The sequence below is a fragment of the Callorhinus ursinus genome, unplaced genomic scaffold (assembly GCF_003265705.2).
Source record: "Callorhinus ursinus isolate GAN/ISIS: 27379988/994484 unplaced genomic scaffold, GSC_fseal_2.0 scaffold30, whole genome shotgun sequence".
NCBI classification, from domain to species: Eukaryota; Metazoa; Chordata; class Mammalia; order Carnivora; family Otariidae; genus Callorhinus; species Callorhinus ursinus.
The window spans coordinates 15,875,047-15,896,664 of record NW_027397092.1 but is presented as its reverse complement, the minus strand read 5'-3'; the positions used below and the strand labels follow the sequence as shown (position 1 = coordinate 15,896,664).

The 21,618-nt window shown below is 37.1% G+C and overlaps 1 protein-coding gene across 3 annotated transcripts in view; it reads left to right on the top strand.

Moving 5' to 3' along the window:
• MEIKIN (meiotic kinetochore factor) overlaps positions 1-21,618 on the top strand; it is an 89,627-nt gene that overhangs the window by 53,730 nt on the left and 14,279 nt on the right. For 2 of the 3 annotated variants that reach the window (XM_073878537.1, XM_073878535.1), the window contains 3 exons: positions 9,209-9,340; positions 11,332-11,412; positions 14,721-14,840. In XM_073878537.1, coding sequence (XP_073734638.1) covers positions 9,209-9,340; positions 11,332-11,412; positions 14,721-14,840 — 333 coding nt within the window. The remainder of the gene's footprint in view (positions 1-9,208; positions 9,341-11,331; positions 11,413-14,720; positions 14,841-21,618) is intronic. The other variant, XM_073878536.1, reaches the window with a different exon arrangement.

Below are 21,618 nucleotides of genomic sequence, written 5' to 3'. Positions count from 1 at the left end.
CCATTGAGAATGATATTTGCTGTGGGTTTTTCATAGATAGTTTTTATGATATTGAGGTATGTTCCCTCTATCCCTACATTGTGAAGAGTTTTAATGAAGAAAGAATGCTGTACTTTGTCAAATGCTTTCTCTGCATCTATTGAGAGGATCATATGGTTCTTGTTCTTTTTTTTATTAATGTATTGTATCACATTGATTGATTTGCGGATGTTGAACCAACCTTGCGGCCCAGGAATAAATCTCAGTTTGTCATGGTGAATAATCCTTTTAAGGTACTGTTGGATCCTATTGGCTAGTATTTTGGTGAGAATTTTTGCATCCGTGTTCATGAGGAATATTGGTCTGTAGTTCTCCTTTTTGATGGGGTCTTTTCCTCGTTTCGGGATCAAGGTAATGCCGGCCTCATAAAATGAGTTTGGAAGTTTTCCTTCCATTTCTATTTTTTGGAACAGTTTCAGAAGAATAGGTATTAATTCTTCTTTAAATGTTTGGTAGAATTCCGTTGGGAAGCCATCTGGCCCTGGGCTCTTGTTTGTTGGGAGATTTTTGATTACTGCTTCAATTTCCTTAGTGGTTATGGGTCTGTTCAGGTTTTCTATTTCTTTCTGGTTCAGTTCTGGTAGTTTATACGTCTCTAGGAATGCATCCATTTCTTCCAGATTATCTAATTTGCTGGCATACAGTTGCTCATAATATGTTCTTATAATTGTTTGTATTTCTTTTGTGTTGGTTTTGATCTCTCCTCTTTCATTCATGATTTTATTTATTTGGGTCCTTTCTCTTTTCTTTTTGATAAGTCTGGCCAGGGGTTTATCAATCTTATTGATTCTTTCAAAGAACCATCTCCTAGTTTATTTGATCTGTTCTACTGTTCTTTTGGTTTCTATTTCATTGATTTCCGCTCTGATCTTTATTATTTCTCTTCTCCTGCTGGGTTTAGGTTTTATTTGCTGTTCTTTCTCCAGCTCCTTTAGGTGTAGGGTTAGGTTGTGTATTTGAGACCTTTCTTGTTTCTTGAGAAAGGCTTGTATTGCTATATACTTTCCTCTCAGGACTGCCTTTGCTGCATCCCAAAGATTTGGAACAGTTGTGTTTTCATTTTCATTGGTTTCCATGGATTTTTTAAATTCTCCTTTAATTTCCTAGTTGACCCGTTCATTCTTTAGTAGGATGCTCTTTAGCCTCCATGTATTTGAGTTCTTTCCGACTTTCCTCTTGTGATCAAGTTCTAGTTTCAAAGCATTGTGGTCTGAAAATATGCAGGGAATGATCCCAATCTTTTGGTACCAGTTGAGACCTGATTTGTGACCCAGGATGTGATCTATTCTGGAGAATGTTCCATGGGCACTAGAGAAGAATGTGTATTCTGTTGCTTTGGAATGGAATGTTCTGAATACATCTGTGAAGTCCATCTGGTCCATTGTGTCATTTAAAGCCTTTATTTCCTTGTTGATTTTCTGCTTAGATGATCTATCCATTTGAGTGAGGGGGGTGTTAAAGTCCCCTACAGTTATTGTATTGTTGTTGATGTGTTTCTTTGATTTTCTTATTAATTGGCTTATATAATTGGCTGCTCCCATGTTAGAGGCATAGATATTTACAATTGTTAGATCTTCTTGTTGGATAGACCCTTTAAGGATGATGTAGTGTCCTTCCTCATCTCTTATTATAGTCTTTGGTTTAAAATCTAATTTGTCTGATATAAGGACTGCCACCCCAGCTTTCTTTTGATGTCCATCAGAATGGTAAATAGTTTTCCAACCCCTAGCTTTAAATCTGGAGGTGTCTTTGCATCTAAAATGAGTGTCCTGCAGACAGCATATCGATGGGTCTTGTTTTTTTATCCAATCTGATAGCCTGTGTCTTTTGATTGGGGCATTTAGCCCATTTACATTCAGGGTAATTATTGAAAGATAAGAATTTAGTGCCGTTGTACTGCCTGTAAGGTGACTGTTAATGTGTATTGTCTGTGTTCTTTTCTGGTCTATGTTACTTTTAGGCTCTCTCTTTGCTTAGCGCTGGGATTTTGCCGTTCTCATTGATCAGTAAACTTGGTCTTGGTGGATGGTCTTGCTGATCTTCTGGGGGAGGGGTTGTTGCAGTGATTCTCAAATGTCTTTGCCTGAGGCAGAATTGACCCACTCTTGCCAGGGGTCAGGCTAAGTAATCTGCTCGGGTTTGCCCTCGGTAGCTTTTGTTCCCTGAAAGCTTTCTGTACAACTTTGGAGAACAAGAGTGAAAATGGCAGCCTCCCATTCTCTGGTCCTGGAGTAGCTGAGAGCTCAGGACCCCACTCCTCAGTGAGCCCTCAGAGAAAAGCAGTCAGTCACTCTGATATCCCTGGTCTCAGGCCACACTCTGTGCTCACCTGGCCTGTGACTGAGCATTTCTTTTTTTTTTAAGATTTTATTTATTTGACAGAGAGAGACACAGCAAGAGAGGGAACACAAGCAGGGGGAGTGGGAGAGGGAGAAGCAGGCTTCCCGCAGAGCAAGGAGCCCGATGCAGGGCTTGATCCCAGGATCCTGAGATCGTGACCTGAGCCGAAGGCAGATGCTTAACGACTGAGCCACCCAGGCACCCCTCACCCAGCCTGTGACCAAGCATTTCTATTTCTGGCACAGGACCTAGTTTGGAGCCTCCAAACCCAGCACATTCCTGTGGTGCAGTCCCACGCCACTCCTCCCAGGGGAGGAAGGGGAGTCTCCCTGGATCTGTCACTTGTTGGGTCCCTGCTCAAAGAGCAGTGGCCTGACTGTGCCGCAGATCACTGTTTATGGCATCCCCGAGCTGAGAGCCCACTTCTTGGCTCCGTCTTTGCAGCCAACTTCCCTGCTCCAATACCTGGGTGCTTTGCCACACTCAGGCCCCCTTGGTCTTTATGTGACCCTGAGGGTCCTAGACCACACTGTCCCAGTGAGGGTTCCATCTCCCCCACCCCCCACCCCACTTAGCTACTGGAGCAACGTCCCTCAGTGGAGCAGACATCTAAAAGTTCCAATTTTTCTCCACTTTTCTGTCACTGACGGAGGCTCTCTCCTCCCCCAATCTGTCTTCCCAAATATTGCCTCGGATTCACTTCTACACACGTCCCACCTCCAGAAAATGGTCGCTTTTCTGTTCAGAGAGTTGCTGCTATTCTTTTCTTCAATCTCCTTTTGAGTTTGTAGGTGTTCTGAATGGTTTGATAACTGTCTAGCTGTATTCCTGGGACCAGGCGAAATTTAGGTCTCCTACTCCTCTGCTATCTTGCTCCTTCCCTGAGACAAACTAGATTTTAAAACAAAGTCTGTAACAAGACATGAAGAAGGGCATTATATCATAAGTGAGGGTCTATCCATCAGGAAGATCTAACATTTATAAATATTTATGCCCCCAGCTTGGGAGCACCCAAATATATAAATCAATTAATAAACATAAAGAAATTCATTGATAATAATACAATAATAGTAGAGGACTTTAACACCTCACTCACAGCAATTTACAGATCATCTAAGCAGAAAATCACAAAGAAACAATGTTTTTGAATGGCACACTGGACCAGATGGACTTAACAGATATATTCAGAACATTTCATCTTAAAGCAGCAGAATACAGATTCTTTCTGAGTTCACATGGAACATTCTCCAGAACAGATCACACACTGGGTCACAAATCAGTCCTCAACAAGTACAAAAAATCAAGATCATACCATGCATATTTTCATACTGCAATGCTATGAAATTTGAAATCAATCACAAGAAAAAATTTGGAAAGACCACAAATACACAGAGGTTAAAAAACATCCTCCTGAAAAATGAATGGATTACCAGGAAATTAAAGAAGAAATAAAAAAAAAATCCATGGAAGCACAGAAAAATGAGAACATGACAGTCCAAAACCTTTGGAATGCAGCAAAGGCAATCCTAAGAGGGAAGTATATTGCAATATAGGACTACCTCAAGAAGCAAGAAAAGTATCAAATACACAACGTAACTTTACACCTAAAGGAGCTAGAAAAGGAATAGCAAATAAAGCCTAAAGCCAGTAGAAGAAAGAAAATAATAAAGATTAGAGCAGAAATAAACAATATAGAAACAAACAAAAGAAAAACCACAGTAGAACTGATTAACAAAACTAATAGTTGGTTCCTCGAAAGAATTAATAAAGTTGATAAACTCCTAGCCAGACTTATCAAAAAGAAAAAAGAAAGGACCCAAATAGATAAAACTATGAATGAGAGAGGAGAGATCACAACCAACACCACAGAAATACAGTTATAAGACACTAGTATAAGCAATTATATGCTAACAAATTAGACAATCTGAAGAAATGGATAAATTCCTAGAAACATGTAAACTACCAAAACTGAAACAGGAAGAAATAGAAAACCTAAACAAACCCATAACCAGCAAGGAGAGTGATTCAGTAATCAAAAATCTCCCAACAGGGCGCCTGGGTGGCTCAGTTGGTTAAGCGACTGCCTTCGGCTCAGGTCGTGATCCTGGAGTCCCGGGATCGAGTCCCACATTGGGCTCCCTGCTCAGCAAGGGAACCTGCTTCTCCCTCTGACCCTCCCCCCTCTCATGTACTCTCTCTCTCTCTCTCTCTCAAATAAATAAATCTTTTAAAAAAAAATCTCCCAACAAACAAAAGTCCAGGGCCAGTTGTATTCCCAGGGGATTTCTACCAGACAGTCAAAGGAGAGTTAATACCTATTCTCCTCAAACTGTTCCAAAAAATAGAAATGGGACGAAAACTTCCAAATTCATTCTATGAAGCTAGCATTACCTTGATTCCAAAACCAGAAAAAGACCCAACTGAAAAAGGAGAATTATAACCCAATATCCCTGTTGTATATGGATGCAAAAATTCTAATAAAATACTAGCAAATTGAATTCAACAGTACATTAAAGGAATTATTCACCACAATGAAATGGGATTTATTCCTGGGCTACAGGGTGGTTCAAAGTTTGTAGATCAGTCAGCATGATACACCATAACAAGTAAAGAAAGGATAAGAACCATATGATTCTCTCAGTAGATGCAGAAAAAGCATTTGACAAAATACAGTGTTCTTTCTTGATAAAAGTCCTCAATAAAATAGGGATAGTTGGGACATCCTCAACATCATAAAGACCATATACAAAAGACCCACAGCTAATATCATCCTAAATGGGAAAAAACTGAAAGCCTTTCCCTTAGGGTCAGGAGCAAGACAAGGATACTATCACCATTACTATTTAACATAGTACTGGAAGTCTTGGCCTCAGCAATCAGACAACAAAAAGAAGTAAATGGTATCCAAATTGACAAGGAAGAAGTCAAGCTTTCACTCTTTGCAGATGACATGAAAATCTATGTAAAAAACCCAAAAGACTCCACAAAAAAATTGCTAAAACTGATACCTGAATTCAACAAAGTTGCAGGATATGAAATCAATGTGCAGAAATCTGTTGCATTTCTATACACCAGTAATGAAGCAGCTGGAAAATAAATCAAGGAATCGATTCTATTTGCAATTGCACCAAAAACAGTAAGATACCTAAGATACCTAGGAATAAACCTAACTAAAGAGGTAAAAGATCTGCACTCAGAAAACTATTGAATACTTATGAAAGGAATTGAAGAGGACACAAAGAAATGGAAGAGTATTCCATGTTCATGGATTGGGAGAACAAACATTGTTAAAATGTGTATATTACCCAAAGCAATCAACACACTTAATGCAATAAGTCAATACCACCAGCATTTTTCACAGAGCTAGAACAAACAATCCTAAAATTTATATGGAACTACAAAAGACCCCGAATAGTCAAAGCAATTCTGAAAAAGAAAAACAAAACTGGAGGCATCATGAATTTGTATTTTAAGCTATATTACGAAGCTGTAGTCATCAAGACAGTATGGTACTGGCTCAAAAACAGATACATAGATCAATGGAACTGAATAGAGAACCCAGAAATGGACCCACAACTCTATGGTCAACTAATCTTCAACAAAGCAGCAAACAATATCCGATGGAAAAAAGACAGTCTCTTCAACAAATGGTGTTGGGAAAACTGGACAATGAGATGCTGAAGAATGAAATTGGACCACTTTTTTACACCATACACAAAAATAAATTCAAAATGGATGAAAGACTTAAATATGAGACAGGAAACCATCAAAATCGTAGAGGAGAACACAGGTAGAAATCTCTTTGACCCCAACTGTAGCAACTTCTTACAAAATATGTCACTGGAGGCGAGGGAAACAAAAGCAATAATGAACTATTGGGACTTCATCAAGATAAAAAGCTTCTGCACAGCAAAGGTAACAATTGACAATACTAAAAGTCAGTTTACAGAATGGGAAAAGATATTTGCAAACGACATATCTTATAAAGGGTATCCAAAATCTATATAGAACTTATCAAACTCAACACCCAAAAACCAAGTGATCAAGTTAAGAAATGGACAGAAGACATGAATAGACACTTTTCCAAAGAACACATCCAGATTGCTTACAGACACATGAAAATATGTTCAACATCACTCATCATCAGGGAAATACAAATCAAAACCATGAAGAGATATTAACTCACACCTGTCAGAATGGCTAAAATTAACAACACAAGAAACAACAGGTGTTGGTGAGGATGCAGAGAGAGGTGAATCCTTGTACAGTGTTGGTGGGAATGCAAATGCGTGCAGCCACTCTGGAGAACAGTTTGGAGGTTCCTCAGAAAGTTAAAAATGGAACTACCCTATGTTCCAGCAATTGTACTACTAGGTATTTACCCAAAGGATACAAAAATACAGATTTAAGGGGTACATGCACCCTGATGTGTATAGCAGTGTTATCAACAATAGTCAAATTATGGAAAGAGCCCAAATGTCTGTCGACTGATGAATGGATAAAGAAGTTGTGATACACCTCCCCACACACACAGAGGATATTAGTCAGCCATCAAGAAGGATGAAATCTTGCCATTTGCAAGTGGCATGGATGGAACTAGAGTGTATTATGTTAAGTGAAATAAGTCAGTCAGAGAAAGATAAATACCATATGATCTTACTCATTTGTGGAATTTAAGTAAGAAATCAGATGAATATATGGGAAAGAGGAAAAGGAAAGAAAAGGAGAGAGGGAAACAAGCCATTAGTGACACTTAACAATTGAGAATAAACTGAGGGTTGATGGAGGAACCTGGGTGGGGGATGGACTCAATGGGTGATGGGTATTAAGGAGGGCATTTCTTGTGATGAGCACTGGGTGTTTTATGAAGTGATAAATCACTGAATTCTAGTCCAGAAATCAAAATTGCACTGTATGTTAACTAAAATTTAAAAAATAAATAAAAATTAAAAACCAATATACTGAAAACCATTGAATTTTACTCTTAAAATGGGTGAATTTTATGGTATGTGAATTATATCTCAATAATCTGTTTCAGAAAACCTCAACAAATTCCATATGCTATTATGTGGAAGAGGGAAATCTTTGAAAAGATGAGGAAAGGCGGGATCCAGAATACAGGTGGAGGGACTGGCCTTTAGAAGAGGAGGGATATTACCATTGTGCTATATTTGTAAATATAGTGGTAGCAGCATGGGCTTTGTGCTTAGAAGAATCTCACATTTCATTTAATGCTCTGCTGTTGCCCTGACATTTTTAATAGTTTTCTTAAACAAGAGGTCCCACATTTTTAGTTTGCACCAGGTCCCCCAAATGTGTTCCTGAGTTGTCACATCTTTTGATTTGTTGTGGAGCAGTGTAAGGTAAGGCTGTCAGCTGAGGATGGTAGAGGGAAGGAGGCTAGAGGTTTAAGGACAATGGGATGAGAGTGAAATAATCACGAGAAGCCAGAGAAATGTAGAAGCATTGCCATTCTGTGGTTTTTCCTTTTGAGTTTGTGGTGACTTTGATATGCCCGATTGTATTATTTTCCCAGCACTTAATTGCAGTGGAGGTACAGAAGATGTTGATGTCAGGAGTCATCTAGGGTTGGGGGCTCGTCGGACATCTGTGATAGGAAGAGAAAAGGATAATGACAATGATGGATGGTGATAGACAGAGAAGGAATGACGGGAGAAGGATAATGTATGAAGATAAATGGCAGGATCAGGAAGTGGGAGATTTCACTGAGGGCGGAGTTTATATCATGAAGATAATTGAACATGGGCTGGAAGGATATAAGAAACTATTCAAGTTGGTGATTCTCTAATTTCTATTGATGGTAAGAGCTGTGTTTGATTACGGAGTGTCTAAAATTCCATGAGGGGAAAAGGTTACTGAGAATGCAGAGGTCAAGCAACTGGGAGACCAGTTGGTTAGACGGATTATCAACTTGTGTGATGAAATTGCTGAGAATAATGACAGGAGTCAGAGAAAAAGCTGTTTGTAAGGCATACATGAGGGAAACGGTCAATAGTTGCCAGTAAGGACCTTGCTGTTTACTGCATACCCTTGTTCTTTTCTTTGCTTAGAATGAACCTTACAGCTCTTTGGCTTCCTTCCTTCCTTCCCCTCCCCTCTCTCTACCTTCTCTTTATCCTCTCAGCCACAACTCAAAATACTGTCATTTTTTCAGAACTCAACTCAAATTGCACCTCCTTAGTTATGTTGAATATATGTAAACTGGGAATATTATAAATACATCTCAGAAGCACTGGACAAGTTACATAGGACAAGCAGTCACTCAGCAGTCTGCAGTTTTAGTCAGGGATTAATTGGTAAAGCAACACACTTTTTCGTAGTTGCAGCTTCCTGATGTCTTAGTACTTTTGGTTTCTTAAATGAAGATGTAATAAATACATTTATGTAAGTATATTTGATGTTTTCTCCAAAATTTAGTTTTAACTAATGACAGATGGATAGACCTCATTATCATATTTTTTTACAGAACATTCTTTGGGAGATGTTACCTTAAATGTGGTAGGGAAATTTTTTTGAGTTGTGTGTATTTTAAGCTGTTTTGTCTTTTAATAGATTTTATTTTTAAATATGTAGAAAACCTTTTTTTTTACAAAAATATCTTTAAGTTGAAAACTTTTTCAAGTTGAGGGAATAACAATAGAATTATATAAATAAATTTATATGTATATATAATTGATATATACATAACCTATTTTAATTGTAATAATTATAACATATTTCTGTTATAATAAAATAAGACATCTGAGAAATGCTATAAATATTTTTATAGTACTATGGAGTATATATCATGATTATGAATTTGTTTCAGCCTGAAAAAGATCCTGAACCCAGAGATACAAATTTTCAAACAAAGTTAAGTTCTCGTCATCTAAAAATCAAGGTTCCTTCAGGTAGATCAATTACCAAAATTCCATTGTCTCAGCCCCTGGAACCTACATTGGTAAGCACTGACCTTCTATTAACTAATCTTGAAAAGCCTATACCAAGGAAATGTACTTATTGGGAAGATTTAGATATGTATAACTTCTTAACAAATTTGGGAAAAAATGCAGAGAGCTTTATATTTACAGCTATACACAGGCAGATTTCTTAAAAAATGGCTTGTCAATTAACAACTGTGTCTCTTGGGAAGCAGATATTCAGGCAGAATTGAGTTCAAATGGTGTACTGGAAGAGATAATATCTGAAAAAGGAGCAGGGAGAAAGCAGCATTGGGTAGGAATAGTCTCAGCCCTCAATGAACATCTGCCAAAAGCTCTCTCTTCAAGGTCTGGAGCAAAGATTATCCATTACAGGATTCTCACGTTCGTTCCTATGCTCAAATGTTGGCTGAGGGTTGCCTGAGAAGATGATGGTCTCAAACTGAAAGCTGAAGCAGTTTCCAGAGAAGTTGTCGAGGGGGTGGGGGGCTGTCACCTACCTGCACTCCTTGCAGTGGAACAGCAAGTTCTTTGTTCAAGGAGATCTGACCCGAGCCCCTCCATGGCAGCCACAGTGATAAATAATAGCTATCACTGAGTATTTCCTACTCTACAGGTTCTCTTTACGTGTATTATTTGTAACCTTTGCACAGCAATCCTTAGGGGTAGAATAATCCCGCATTGTTCAGATGAAGAAGTTAAAAGATAAAATAGCTAATGAATTAGAGAGCTGACATATTCAGTGTGCCAGGTAAATATACCCATAAAATTTTTTTGATAAAAATTTTCCTAATAAATGATCCCATATTACGTCTTGAACAAACAACTAGTTTAAGAGATGTTAAGCCAGAAAGGAAAGGAAGAGTGAAAGAAATGAGGAAAGAAAGAAAAAAGAAACCTAACATAAACTCTCCTAGGATGTTCAAATTCCAACTCTGAGTTTGTGTTCCAAAGTTGGCAGCATATAATAAACACCTATTCAAAGAGATTTCAAAGAGATTTATCAGACGGACTGGTTGTTTCATGGAATCCAAAAGTTGAAAAGATAGCTGATTGTTAGAAATAAAGTTATCTGTCTTCTCTCTTTTCGAATATCTCTGTCACTCTGTTTCGATGCTCTGCTTCTCTTTTCCCTGGTTTTTGTCTCTTCGACTCAAGCTCTGTCTTTCTTCTTTCTGTCTCTGTCTTGATCTCTTTCCATCTGTCCTTCTCTGTCTCTGACTCTGTTTCTCTGTCAGTTTCTTTCTGTTCGTAGTCTGTTGGTCTCCATCTTCTCCATCTTTTTTCTCCCTCCCTCCTTCTTAGTGTTCCTCTCTTTTGTCTCCTCATCCTTCCTCTCTCCCTTTCTTTTTCCCTTTCCTTACTCCTCTTCCCTCCCCCATTCTTCCCTTTCTCTCTTTAACTTTTAGGTCTCTCATCCTGTCTTTCTCTTGCTCTCTCACTCTTGATTTGTCCACCTGTCTCTCTGCCTCTTTGCATCCTCAAGAAATAGAAAATGAGTCTTTATAATTTGTCTAACTTTGATATTGCATAAATCGAAGTGTCTCTATATATTTAATTGTATGTATTTTAAACCAATTATCCTTATTACATATATGTTTAACAGCTTCACAAATAACTTATAATCCGTTTCCATGAAAAGTACAATATACTAGCAATTAAACAAATGCTAAAAGTAAAATAATTTTCTTAGCAGTAAAAGAGACAATCAAAGCACCATTTCTTAGTTCAAAACTTTAGTTAGCTTTTCTTCCTAAATTAAGAGTGATTTCACCCAAAGTATTCTTGTATGGTTCTTGTGCCCCGCAGAACTCTTAAGAGTTGCTTGACCTAGCTCAAGCCAGAAAATTCTTTAGTTACTTGTCTAGTGGTTTAAAATTTAATTAGCATATTAAAGTTTTATTAGTATGACACATTATGATCTAGTCTACTAATTTGACATTGTTTTTACTGTATTAAATTGGTTTATTTATTTATGCTATTCAATCCCTTATTTACAAAACACTGATAGAGAACAAATTCTAGTATTCCTGATAAGAAAAGCAGAGGCCTCTTAACAAGCACTCCATCTTCGCAAACTGCTGGTTTAGTGGTGAGTATTAGCATTTGGCACTTGTAGTATCTATGTTTTTGTTCCCTCTCCTCCCTATTATTCTGTTTCTGTCACACCAGGGGAATATTCTACATAGGGGATAATGTCTGTTTTTCTGTTGTACAGACTTGCTTTCACTGGATGTACTCTATATACTGCTGTACATAAAAGAAAGATTAGAATACTGCAGCACCAACCAGGGTTTTGTTTTGTTTTTTCACTTTTTTTTTTATTGTGGCAAAATGTATATAACATAAAATTTACCATTTTTAACAATGTTGATTTTTTTTTTTGAGAGAGAGAGGGCTCCGGGGAGCTGGGTGTGGGAGGGGCAGAGAGCGAGGGAGACATTCTTAAGCAGGCTCCACTCTCAGTGCAGAGCCAGACTTGGGGCTCCATCTCACAACCCTGGGATCATGACCTGAGCCAAAATCAAGAGTGGGATGCTTAACTGACTGAGCTACCCAGGTGCTTCTAAAATTTTAACTCTTTTTAACTGTACAGTTCAAGTACAGTCAAATGTTATGCAACCATCACTTTTTTCATGTGGAATTGCTTGCAAAGTTTTTCTTCTTGCAAACCTGAAACTCCATACATTAAACACTGAATCCCCATTTCTCCATCCCTCAGTCCCTGTCAACCACAATTCTACCTTCCCCCTCTGAATTTGACTGCTCTAGATACTTCATATAATGGAATCATACAGTATTTTCCTTTTGTGACAGATTTCATTTAGCATAATGTCTCGTCCATGTTGTAGCATGTGTTAGAATTTTTTTCCTTTTTAAAGGCTGTTTGTATGTATATACCACATTTTGTTTATCTATTCATCTGTCTGTGGGCATTTGGGTTACTTTCACCTTTTGGCCAGTGTGAATAATGCTGCTTTGAACATGGGTGTTCAAATATCTCTTTGTGTCTCTGCTCTCAGTTCTTTTGGTATACACTTTAAAGTGGAATTGCAAATGGTAATTCTCATTTTTAACTTTTTGAGGAATTGACATACTGTTTTCCATAGCAGCTGCGCTATTTTACATTCCCAGTAACAATGACAATGCTTCCAATTTCTCTACATCCTTGCCAACACTTGTTATTTTCTGTGTGTTTTTTTAAATAATAGCCATCCTCATGGGTGTGAGATGGAATTTCATTGTGGTTTTGATTTGTATTTCCCTTATGGCTAATGATGTTGAGCATCTTTTCACATGCTTATCGGCCATTTATGTATCTTCTTTTAAGAGATGTCTGTTCAAGTCTATTGCCCTTTTAAAAAAAATTTTTTTATTGTTATGTTAATCACCATACATTACATCATTAGTTTTGGATGTAGTGTTCCATGATTCATTGTTTGTGCATAACACCCAGTGCTCCACGCAGAACGTGCCCTCTTTAATACCCATCACCAGGCTAAGCCATCCCCCCAACCCCTTCCCCTCTAGAACCCTCAGTTTGTTTTTCAGAGTCCATCATCTCTCATGGTTGGTCTCCCCCTCCGATTCCCCCCCTTCATTCTTCCCCTCCTGCTATCTTCTTCTTCTTTTTTTTTTCTTAATATATATTGCATTATTTGTTTCAGAGGTACAGATCTGTGATTCAGCAGTCTTGCACAATTCACAGCACTTGCCATAGCACATACCCTCCCCAATGTCTATCACCCAGCCACCCCATCCCTCCCACCCCCCCACCACTCCAGCAACCCTCAGTTTGTTTCCTGAGATTAAGAATTCCTCATATCAGTGAGGTCATATGATACATGTCTTTCTCTGATTGACTTATTTCACTCAGCATAACACCCTTCAGTTCCATCCACGTTGTTGCAAATGGCAAGATCTCATTCCTTTTGATGGCTGCATAATATTCCATCGTGTATATATACCACATCTTCTTTATTCATTCATCTGTCGATGGACATCTTGGCTTATTGCCCATTTTTTAATCAGCTTATTTATTTGTTGTTGAGTTGTAGGAGTTTTTTTATATATTTTAGATTTTAACTCCTTATCAGATATATGGTTGGCAAATATTTTCTCCCATTCTGTGGGTTACCTTTTCATTCCGTTGATAGTATCCTTTGATGCACAAAAGCTTTAATTTTTATGCAGTCTAATTTATCTATTTTTTTCTTTTTCTGTGCTTTTGGTGTCATAGCTGAGAAATTGTTGCAAAATTCAATGTTACTAAATTTTCCCCCTCTGTTTTCTTCTAAGAGTCTTAAAATTCGGCTCTCATCCAACCAGAGTTCTTTTTAGGTTCAACTAAACAATAGGAATACAACTCACAAGCGGGGTAGAAACAGGTGTTCCTCTTCAGTGGGATCAGTCTTCACAGAAGTCCATGGAGCAGTTTACTTAGCAGTTTGGGTACAGCTCAGATACAACAAGATGAGATCCAGTATCTTTTGTAATTCCACATAGACATAGCTTCCAGAGTCCCTGCAAGAGACGTGCCAAATTACAAGAGTCAGGGAAATCCAAACTGTGGTGCTTTTTGTAGGGTTTATGTACATATAGTGCATTTATCATTTATTCATAGTGCAATTATAGTTCTTCCTAGTCCAGATGCAGTTTATCAATTAGACATCATTTTTACCATTAGCAATGTTGGCATTGTTACCTTTATCAGGTTCCTAGTGGAACAGAGCATGAGAATTAAGCAAAGATCAGTTTTTCTAGCTGGGTAAAAGGGTTCTTTATAGGTTTACTTATGCTGGCTATTTCATATAAATGGAATCATATAATATGTGACCTTTTGTGTCTGGCTTCTTTCACTTAACATAATGTTTTCTAAGTTCATCCATTTTATAACGTATACTTTCTTCCTTACTGATGGCTGAATAATATCCTATGGTAAGGATATACTACATTTTGTTTACTAATTTGTCAGTTTTGGGGCATTTGAAAGAATAATATTGCTATGAATGTTCATATACAAGTTTTTGTGTGAATATGCGTTTTCAGTTGTATTGGGTATACGCTTAGAAGAGGAAGTAGAATTGCTGAGTCACATGGTAACTATGTTTAACACTTTTTTTGTGGTGGGCTTTTTTAAAAACAGCTTTATTGAGCTATAATTAACATACCACACAATTTACCTATTTAGAGTGTGAAATTCAGTGTTCTTTAGTATATTCACAGGTATGTGTAATCATCACCACAGTTAATTTTATAGTCTTTTTATCACCTCAGAAAGAAACTGTGTACTTTTTCCCAAGAAAATGCTTCCAATGAGATAGTATTTCACCTTTAATTATGTAAAAATAATTGTTTCTGCCACATTTGACTTCTATAAGAGTAATATATTTTTTATAGATTGATTTGTCCTCAGTGCAGAGAGCATCTTTTGAAGAACTGTTTCCAAATGTCAGCAATTATGTTAATTCAAATGAAATTGTTCCTGTGTCAAATTTGCAAGAAAATTCTTCAAATGAGGTTAGTATTTTCCATTTTTTCTTCAATTACTAAAAGAAATTATTACTCTTCTATTAGGTACTTTGTATATGAGATTCTTTAGGAAATCTGTAACTCATTTGAGGCTAACATCATCCACATGAGGAGGCAGCTATCAGTTACAATTCTAAATAAAGAATGTTAGGCTGCCATGGCCAGAACACTGCATTGTTAGGACTTGGTGCTGTTAAACAACTAGAGGAAATAGTGTTAACCTGCTTTGATCCAAAACTCTGTTTTCATCTGTACAGATAAATTGTAGTCACCAGTTTCATTGTGTTAGGATGAATACATAGAAGTACTCTGCTCCATTAAAAAAAAGACATAAAGTTCATAAAACTAAGAGCCATGGGGGTGGGAATAGAGCTAGAGTATGAGTAGAAAAAGAGAACAAAAAGTGGGATGGGGAGAAAGAAAGAGCCAGAAAGAAGGGGTGTGGGAGCAGACAGAGAGACAGAAGGACAAAGTGAGAGAAAGAGGCAGAGGAAAAAGACATAAAAAGGCAAACTAGAGGGACATGTAGTGGTTCACTGTAGCTAGACCTTTTCAGTGGGACTCTGGGATGAGGGTGGGAATCTATGGTGAGAGAAGGCTGGAGATGAGACTGTTAAGATAAACAAGGGCCAAGAATTCAAAGGGTCTTTTAATCCATATTAAGCAATTTGGATCTTTTTCCTGAGAGGAGCCAATAAAGGATTCTGAACAAGGGATGATGTCATATGTCCTTCTGGCTCCAGAGGTGGAGAACAGATTATAAAAGGCTGAGACTAGAGATAGAAGGATAATTTCCTGGGAGAGAGAGAAAGAAAAGGTAGGGTAAGAGGCTGAAGGGAAGTAAAAATAGATTGAAATAAGGACTTGGAATGGAAGAAGTAGGGAAATATAAGACTATAGCACACTGTTGAGAGGCCAGGTGAAACTGGAAACTATTACCTCTCTTAAGAAGCATCTTTATTGAGGAATAATTGACATACAATAAACTGCACATATTTAAAGTGTATAATTTGAAAGTTTTCACATATGTATGCAACTGTAAAACCACCACCACAATCTAGATGGTGAAAATATCCATCAACCCAAAAGTTTCCTCCTCTTGTTTTATGATTTTTTTCCTTCCTGCCCCTGCCCCCCAAGCAACTACTGATCTAGTTACTGTAATTATAGATTGGTTTAAATTTTCTAGAGTTTTGGGGTCATTTAAGTGAGAGAGAGAGAATTTTTGGTCTGGCGTCTTTTACTCAGTATAATTATTTTGAGATTCATTCATGTTGTTGGGTGTATCAATAATTTGGTCCTTTTTACTGCTAAGTAGTATTCCATTTATGGTATACAAAAGTTTATCCTTTCACCCATTTATGGACATTTGGATCATTTAGCTACTAGGAACATTCATGTACAAGTATTTGTATTGACAAAGATTCTCTCCTTCATCAAACTTTAATTAAGCTCTTCTGAGCCCTCTTCTCAACTAAGCCTTGTGTCCATCCTTGCTGAGTATAGTTTTAACAAGAATTTTCTCCCACCCTTGATATCTGGTCTCCCATCCTTGATCTGATCTGATCTGATCTGGCCTGCCTTTGGCACTCTGGCCTCTTAGGTCTAATTGGGTTCCTGGATCCAGTTTCAAAGTATGTGTATAGGGGAGTTGCCCACACCCCAAACAAGCAATACTCCTGACATCAGTTGGGTGTCTTAGAATTCAACTCAATTTTGACACTATCTACCTGAAGATAGCATCAGATTCCACAGGTAAAGGGCTTAGTTCCACAAAACCACCCTCTACTTGAGATGCCACTTGCTCGTCTAGGTTGTTACCTGTGCTTCTGACCAACTGCCTATAAATCAGAGGTTCCCGTGACCCACTCCTTGGATTTTATTAATTTATTGGAGTAGCTTGCAAGACCCAGAGAAACATTTTACTTACTAGATTACTGGTGTCTTATAAAAGAATATAACTCAGGAATAGCCACATGGAAGAGATGCATAGGGCAAGATATGGGGAAAGGACAAGGAGCTATACATACATCATACATCATACATACATACATACATTGTATATTATGCAAATGAGGCTGGCGCTCCTCCTTGGGCAGAGATTTTCGTATTATAATGAGGTTAAGGTAACTGTCCGTCATTGCATGGGTCATTCCATAGTTTATCTGTGCAGGCATGAGTCAGGGGAGGTGGTGATGCTTAAACTGGTCTGGGGGTCTGGGCCACGGGAGCTCTTCCTTCAGGCAGTCGTTATTGCTTGAGGGGTAGTTTTGATTTCCATTACAGGATGCTATGCCCCTTGGGTCTTTGCCTAGGTTAAGAGATAAACTGGAAAAAAGGACTTAAGGGAAAATGTGGGACAAAGTTTGGAGGCTACAAGCAGGTGAGCAGTAAAGGTCAGGTCTTGGAGTATAGCTGGTGACAGCTTCATTACGCAGGTATGGTTGATTAAATCATTGGCCATTGGCAACCAAGTAAACCTCTAGCTGCTCTCCCCTACCTGGAGGTTATGGGATGGGCCTGAAAGTTCCGATCTTCTAATCCAGGATTGATTCCCCTGACAACTAGCCCCCATCCTTAGGTGCATTCCAAAAGTTTTATCACATTAACAAAAACACCTTTATTGCTCTTATCACTTAGGAAATTCCAAAGTTTTAGAAGCTCTGTGCTGGCAATGGAGATGAAAACCAAATATATATTTCTTATTAAAAAACTCAATATCAGTACACCTGTGTGGCTCAGTCAGTTGAGTGGCTGACTCTTCATTTCAGCTTGGGTCATGATCTCAGGGTCCTGAGATCAAGCCCTGCATTGGGCTCTCACTCAGCAGCGAGTCTGCTGGAGATTTTTCTCTTTCTCTCCCTCTGCTCCTCCCCTGGCTCATGCTCTCTCTCTTAAATAAAAATAGATGAATAAACCTTTTTTTTTAAAAAAAAAATCACGATATCACAAGGTCAATTTAACAAGAATCTCTTTACACTTGATGTCTCTTCATAGTAATTTTTCAACAAATGATACCCTCATTCTGGTCATCAGCTGTACATCCCTAGCTGTATTTGCTGTATTTGCTGTATTTGGATTTGAGCCCAATTTCTCTCCTCTATTGCAATACCTTATTATAGTGTCTTTTTGTGTGTGTGAATAGAGAAAGGTTTATTTCTTTTTTTTTAATTTAAAATTCATTGCCAACATATAGTACATCTTTTTTTTAAAAGTATGGTTGACATACAGTGTTACATTAGTTTCAGCTATACAACATAGTGAGTGAACCCTATTGCAATAATCTTGAATAAAATCTTAACTGTAATAGTAAGTATCACAATAAGTTCTTCTTTAACTGTGTGGATATATATTTCCTTCCTCTTGGGTAAGTACTTAAGAAATTTCCAAACTGTTTTCCAAAGTGGTGGTACCATTTTCCATTTCCACCAACAATATTTGAGACTTGTAGTTTCTCTACATCTACATTTCATTTACATTTAGTTCTGTCAGTCTTTTAATCTTAACCTTTAATTAAGTTAATCTTAACCTTTAGTATGGTCAGTCTTTTAATCTTAACCTTTCCAATTAGTATGAAGTGATATCTTACTCTGGTTTTAATTTGCATTTCCCTAATGACCAATAATGTTGATCACATTTTCATGTGCTTATTTGCCATCTATATATTTACTTTGGTGACATACCTGTTCATATCTTTTGCACATTAAAAAGATTGTTGATTTTCTTGTTGTAGAATTTTGAGAGTTCTTTATATATTCTTGATGCAAATCCTTTATCAGGTATATACTTTGAAAGATATTCTCCCAGTCCATACCTTGTCTTTTTATCCACTGCACTGTCTTTTTAAAAAATGAAAAAACAGACTTTTTTGTGTTATTGTATATATCATAAAATTCACCCATTTCAAGTTTACAATTCTGTAATTCTTAGTAAATTTATGGAGTAGTGCAACAATTGCCTATGTCAGTTTTAGAACATTTTCCAAATCCTTCGCACTTATTTACGGTTAAGCCCTGTTCTCATGTCCAGCCCCAGGCAAATACTAATCTATTTTCTGTCTCTAGAGTAACGTTTTCTGGACATTTGTTATAAATGGAATCATAAAATCTGTAGTTTCTTGCAAAACAGTGTCACTTAAAGAACATACATTTTTAACTTTGAAGAAGTCCAAGTTGTCAATTTTTTGTTTATTTTTTTCATGGGTATGCCTTCGTTGTCATATCTAAGAAATCTGCCTAACCCAGGGTCACAAAGATTTTCTCCTATGTTTTCTTCTAGACGTTTTAAAATTTTGCACTAATGCCTGTGAGTTAATTTTTTATTTATGGTGTGAGGTATGGATTCAAGTGTATTTATTTATTTCCATATAGACATTCAATTATTCTAGCAACACTTGTTGAGAGGTTATTCTTTCTCCACTGTACTGCCTTTCCACCTTTGTTGAAAAATGGTTATCCTTGTATTTGTATGAGTTTCTGTAAGGTTTTACTGTTTATCTTTGTGCAAGTATCACACAGTATTGAATAATGAGGCACTATAATAATTCTTGAAATTAATTAGTGTTAGCCTCTAACTTTGTTCTTTTTCAGTTGTTTTGGTTATTCTAGGTCCTTTGCATTTCTATGAATTTTAGAATCAGCTTGTTGATTTCTACCAAAAAAAAAAAACTGATGAAATTTTGACTAGGATTGCATTGAACCCATAGATTAATTTGGCAATAATTGATATCATGACAATATTGAGTCTTCCAACCCAAGAACAAAGAATAGCTATCCATTTTTTGGCTCTTTAATTTCTCTCCAAATTATTCTGTAGTTTTCACTGTTTGGGTCATTATTCCTACTTGATGTCATTATATCCCTCCTGATGACAGTATTTCATATTCTTGATACTATTATAAGTGGTATTCTTAATTTCAATATCTATTAATTGCTAGCATATAGAAATACTTTGTGTGTGTGTGTGTGTGTGTGTATGTATGTGTGTATTGATCATTATATTAGTCTGTTCGGTTTGCCATAATAAAATATGATAGGCCGGGCAGCTTACACAACAGAAATTTATTTTCTCACAGTCCTGGAGGCTGGAAAGTCTAAGACCAAGGTGTTAACCTATTCAGCTCCCAGAAGGGCTTTCTTTTGACTTGTAGATGTCCACCTTCTTGCTATGACTTCACATGGCTTTTTCTCTCTTTGCATGAAGTATAAAAGTGCGCTGGTGTTTCTTCCTCCTCTTAAAAGGGCACCAGCACTTTCAGATTAGGACCTTGCCCTTATTAAGTCAGCTAACCTTTAATCACCCTCTCACAGAGTCTGTCTCTAAATACAAGTCTAATTGGGAATTAGGGATTCAACATATGAGTTTTGTGGGGACAAACATTCCATTCATAACAAGTATACTACAAACTTGCTAAACTTAATTATAATTTCTAGTAGTTCTCCCTATGCACCCCCCACAAGTTTCCATCATGCCATAGGCAACTGTGTTATCTGTGGAAAAAAAGTTTACTTCTTCCTTTTTTTTTTTTAAGATTTTATTTATTTATTTTGGTGGGGGGATGTGCAGTGGGAAAGGGAGGGAGAGAGAGAATCTCAAGCAGACTTTGAGCTTAACATGGAGCCTGATGCGGGACTCATTCTCATGACCCTGAGATCATGATTTGAGCCAAAATCAAGAGTTGAACCCTTAACCAACTGAGCCACCCAGGCACCCCTACCTCTTCCTTTTTAATCTGGTTGCCTTTTTTTTCCTTACCCAATTTCCCTGACTAGATTTTCCTGTGCAATGCTGAGAGAGTAGTGGGGAGAGCAGACATCCTTGCCTTGTTTCTGTACTTTGAGGGAAAACATTCAGTAGTTAACCATTAAATATGATCTTAGCCATAAGTTTTTCTTAGGTTGAGGAGGTTCCCATCTATTCCTAATATGCTTGAGAGTTTTTATTAGGAATGGATGTTGGATTTTTGCCGAATGCACTTTTTGTAACTATTGAGATGGTAGTAGGACTTTTTTTTTCCAGTTTGTTAATATGATGAATTGATGATGGTAATGAATTGAATATACTGATTTATGTACTAATGTTAAATCAACTCTGCATCCCAGGATAAATCCCACTTAGTTATGGTGTACTTTTCTTTTTATGTATTGGTGTATTTGATTTGCTAAAAATATTTTAGAATTTTTCCATCAATGTTTGTGAGGGTCTATAGTTTTATTTATTTTTTTGATGTCTGTCTCTGAGTTTAGTGTGAGAGGAATGCTAGCCTCATAGAACAAGTTGGGAAGTACTCCTTCATCTTCAATTTTCTGGAAGAGAATTAGTATTATTTCTGCCTTAAATGTTTAATAAATTCACTAGTGAAGCCGTCTAGGCCTGGAGTTCTCTCTTTTGGAAGGAAATAAGCTACAGTTAAAAATCTCGTTAGGGCTATTCAGCTTACTTATTTCTTCTCAAGTGAACTTTGGTAGTTTGTGTATTTCAAGGAAGTTGTCCATTTTCTATAAGTTGTCAAATTTATTGTCAGATGTTATTTACAATATTCCCTTATTATCCTTTTAATATGTTGGTATCTGTAGTGATAAAGCCTTTCTTATTCCTGATATTGGTAATTTATGTCTTTTTTCGTTCCTCATTAATCTGGCTAGACGTTTGGTTTCACTGATTTTTCTCTATTCGTTTTTTCCCCCTTTTCTGGGGAAGATTGATTTTATTTATTTATTTATTTATTTATTTATTTATTTATTTATTTATTTATTTATTTATTTAT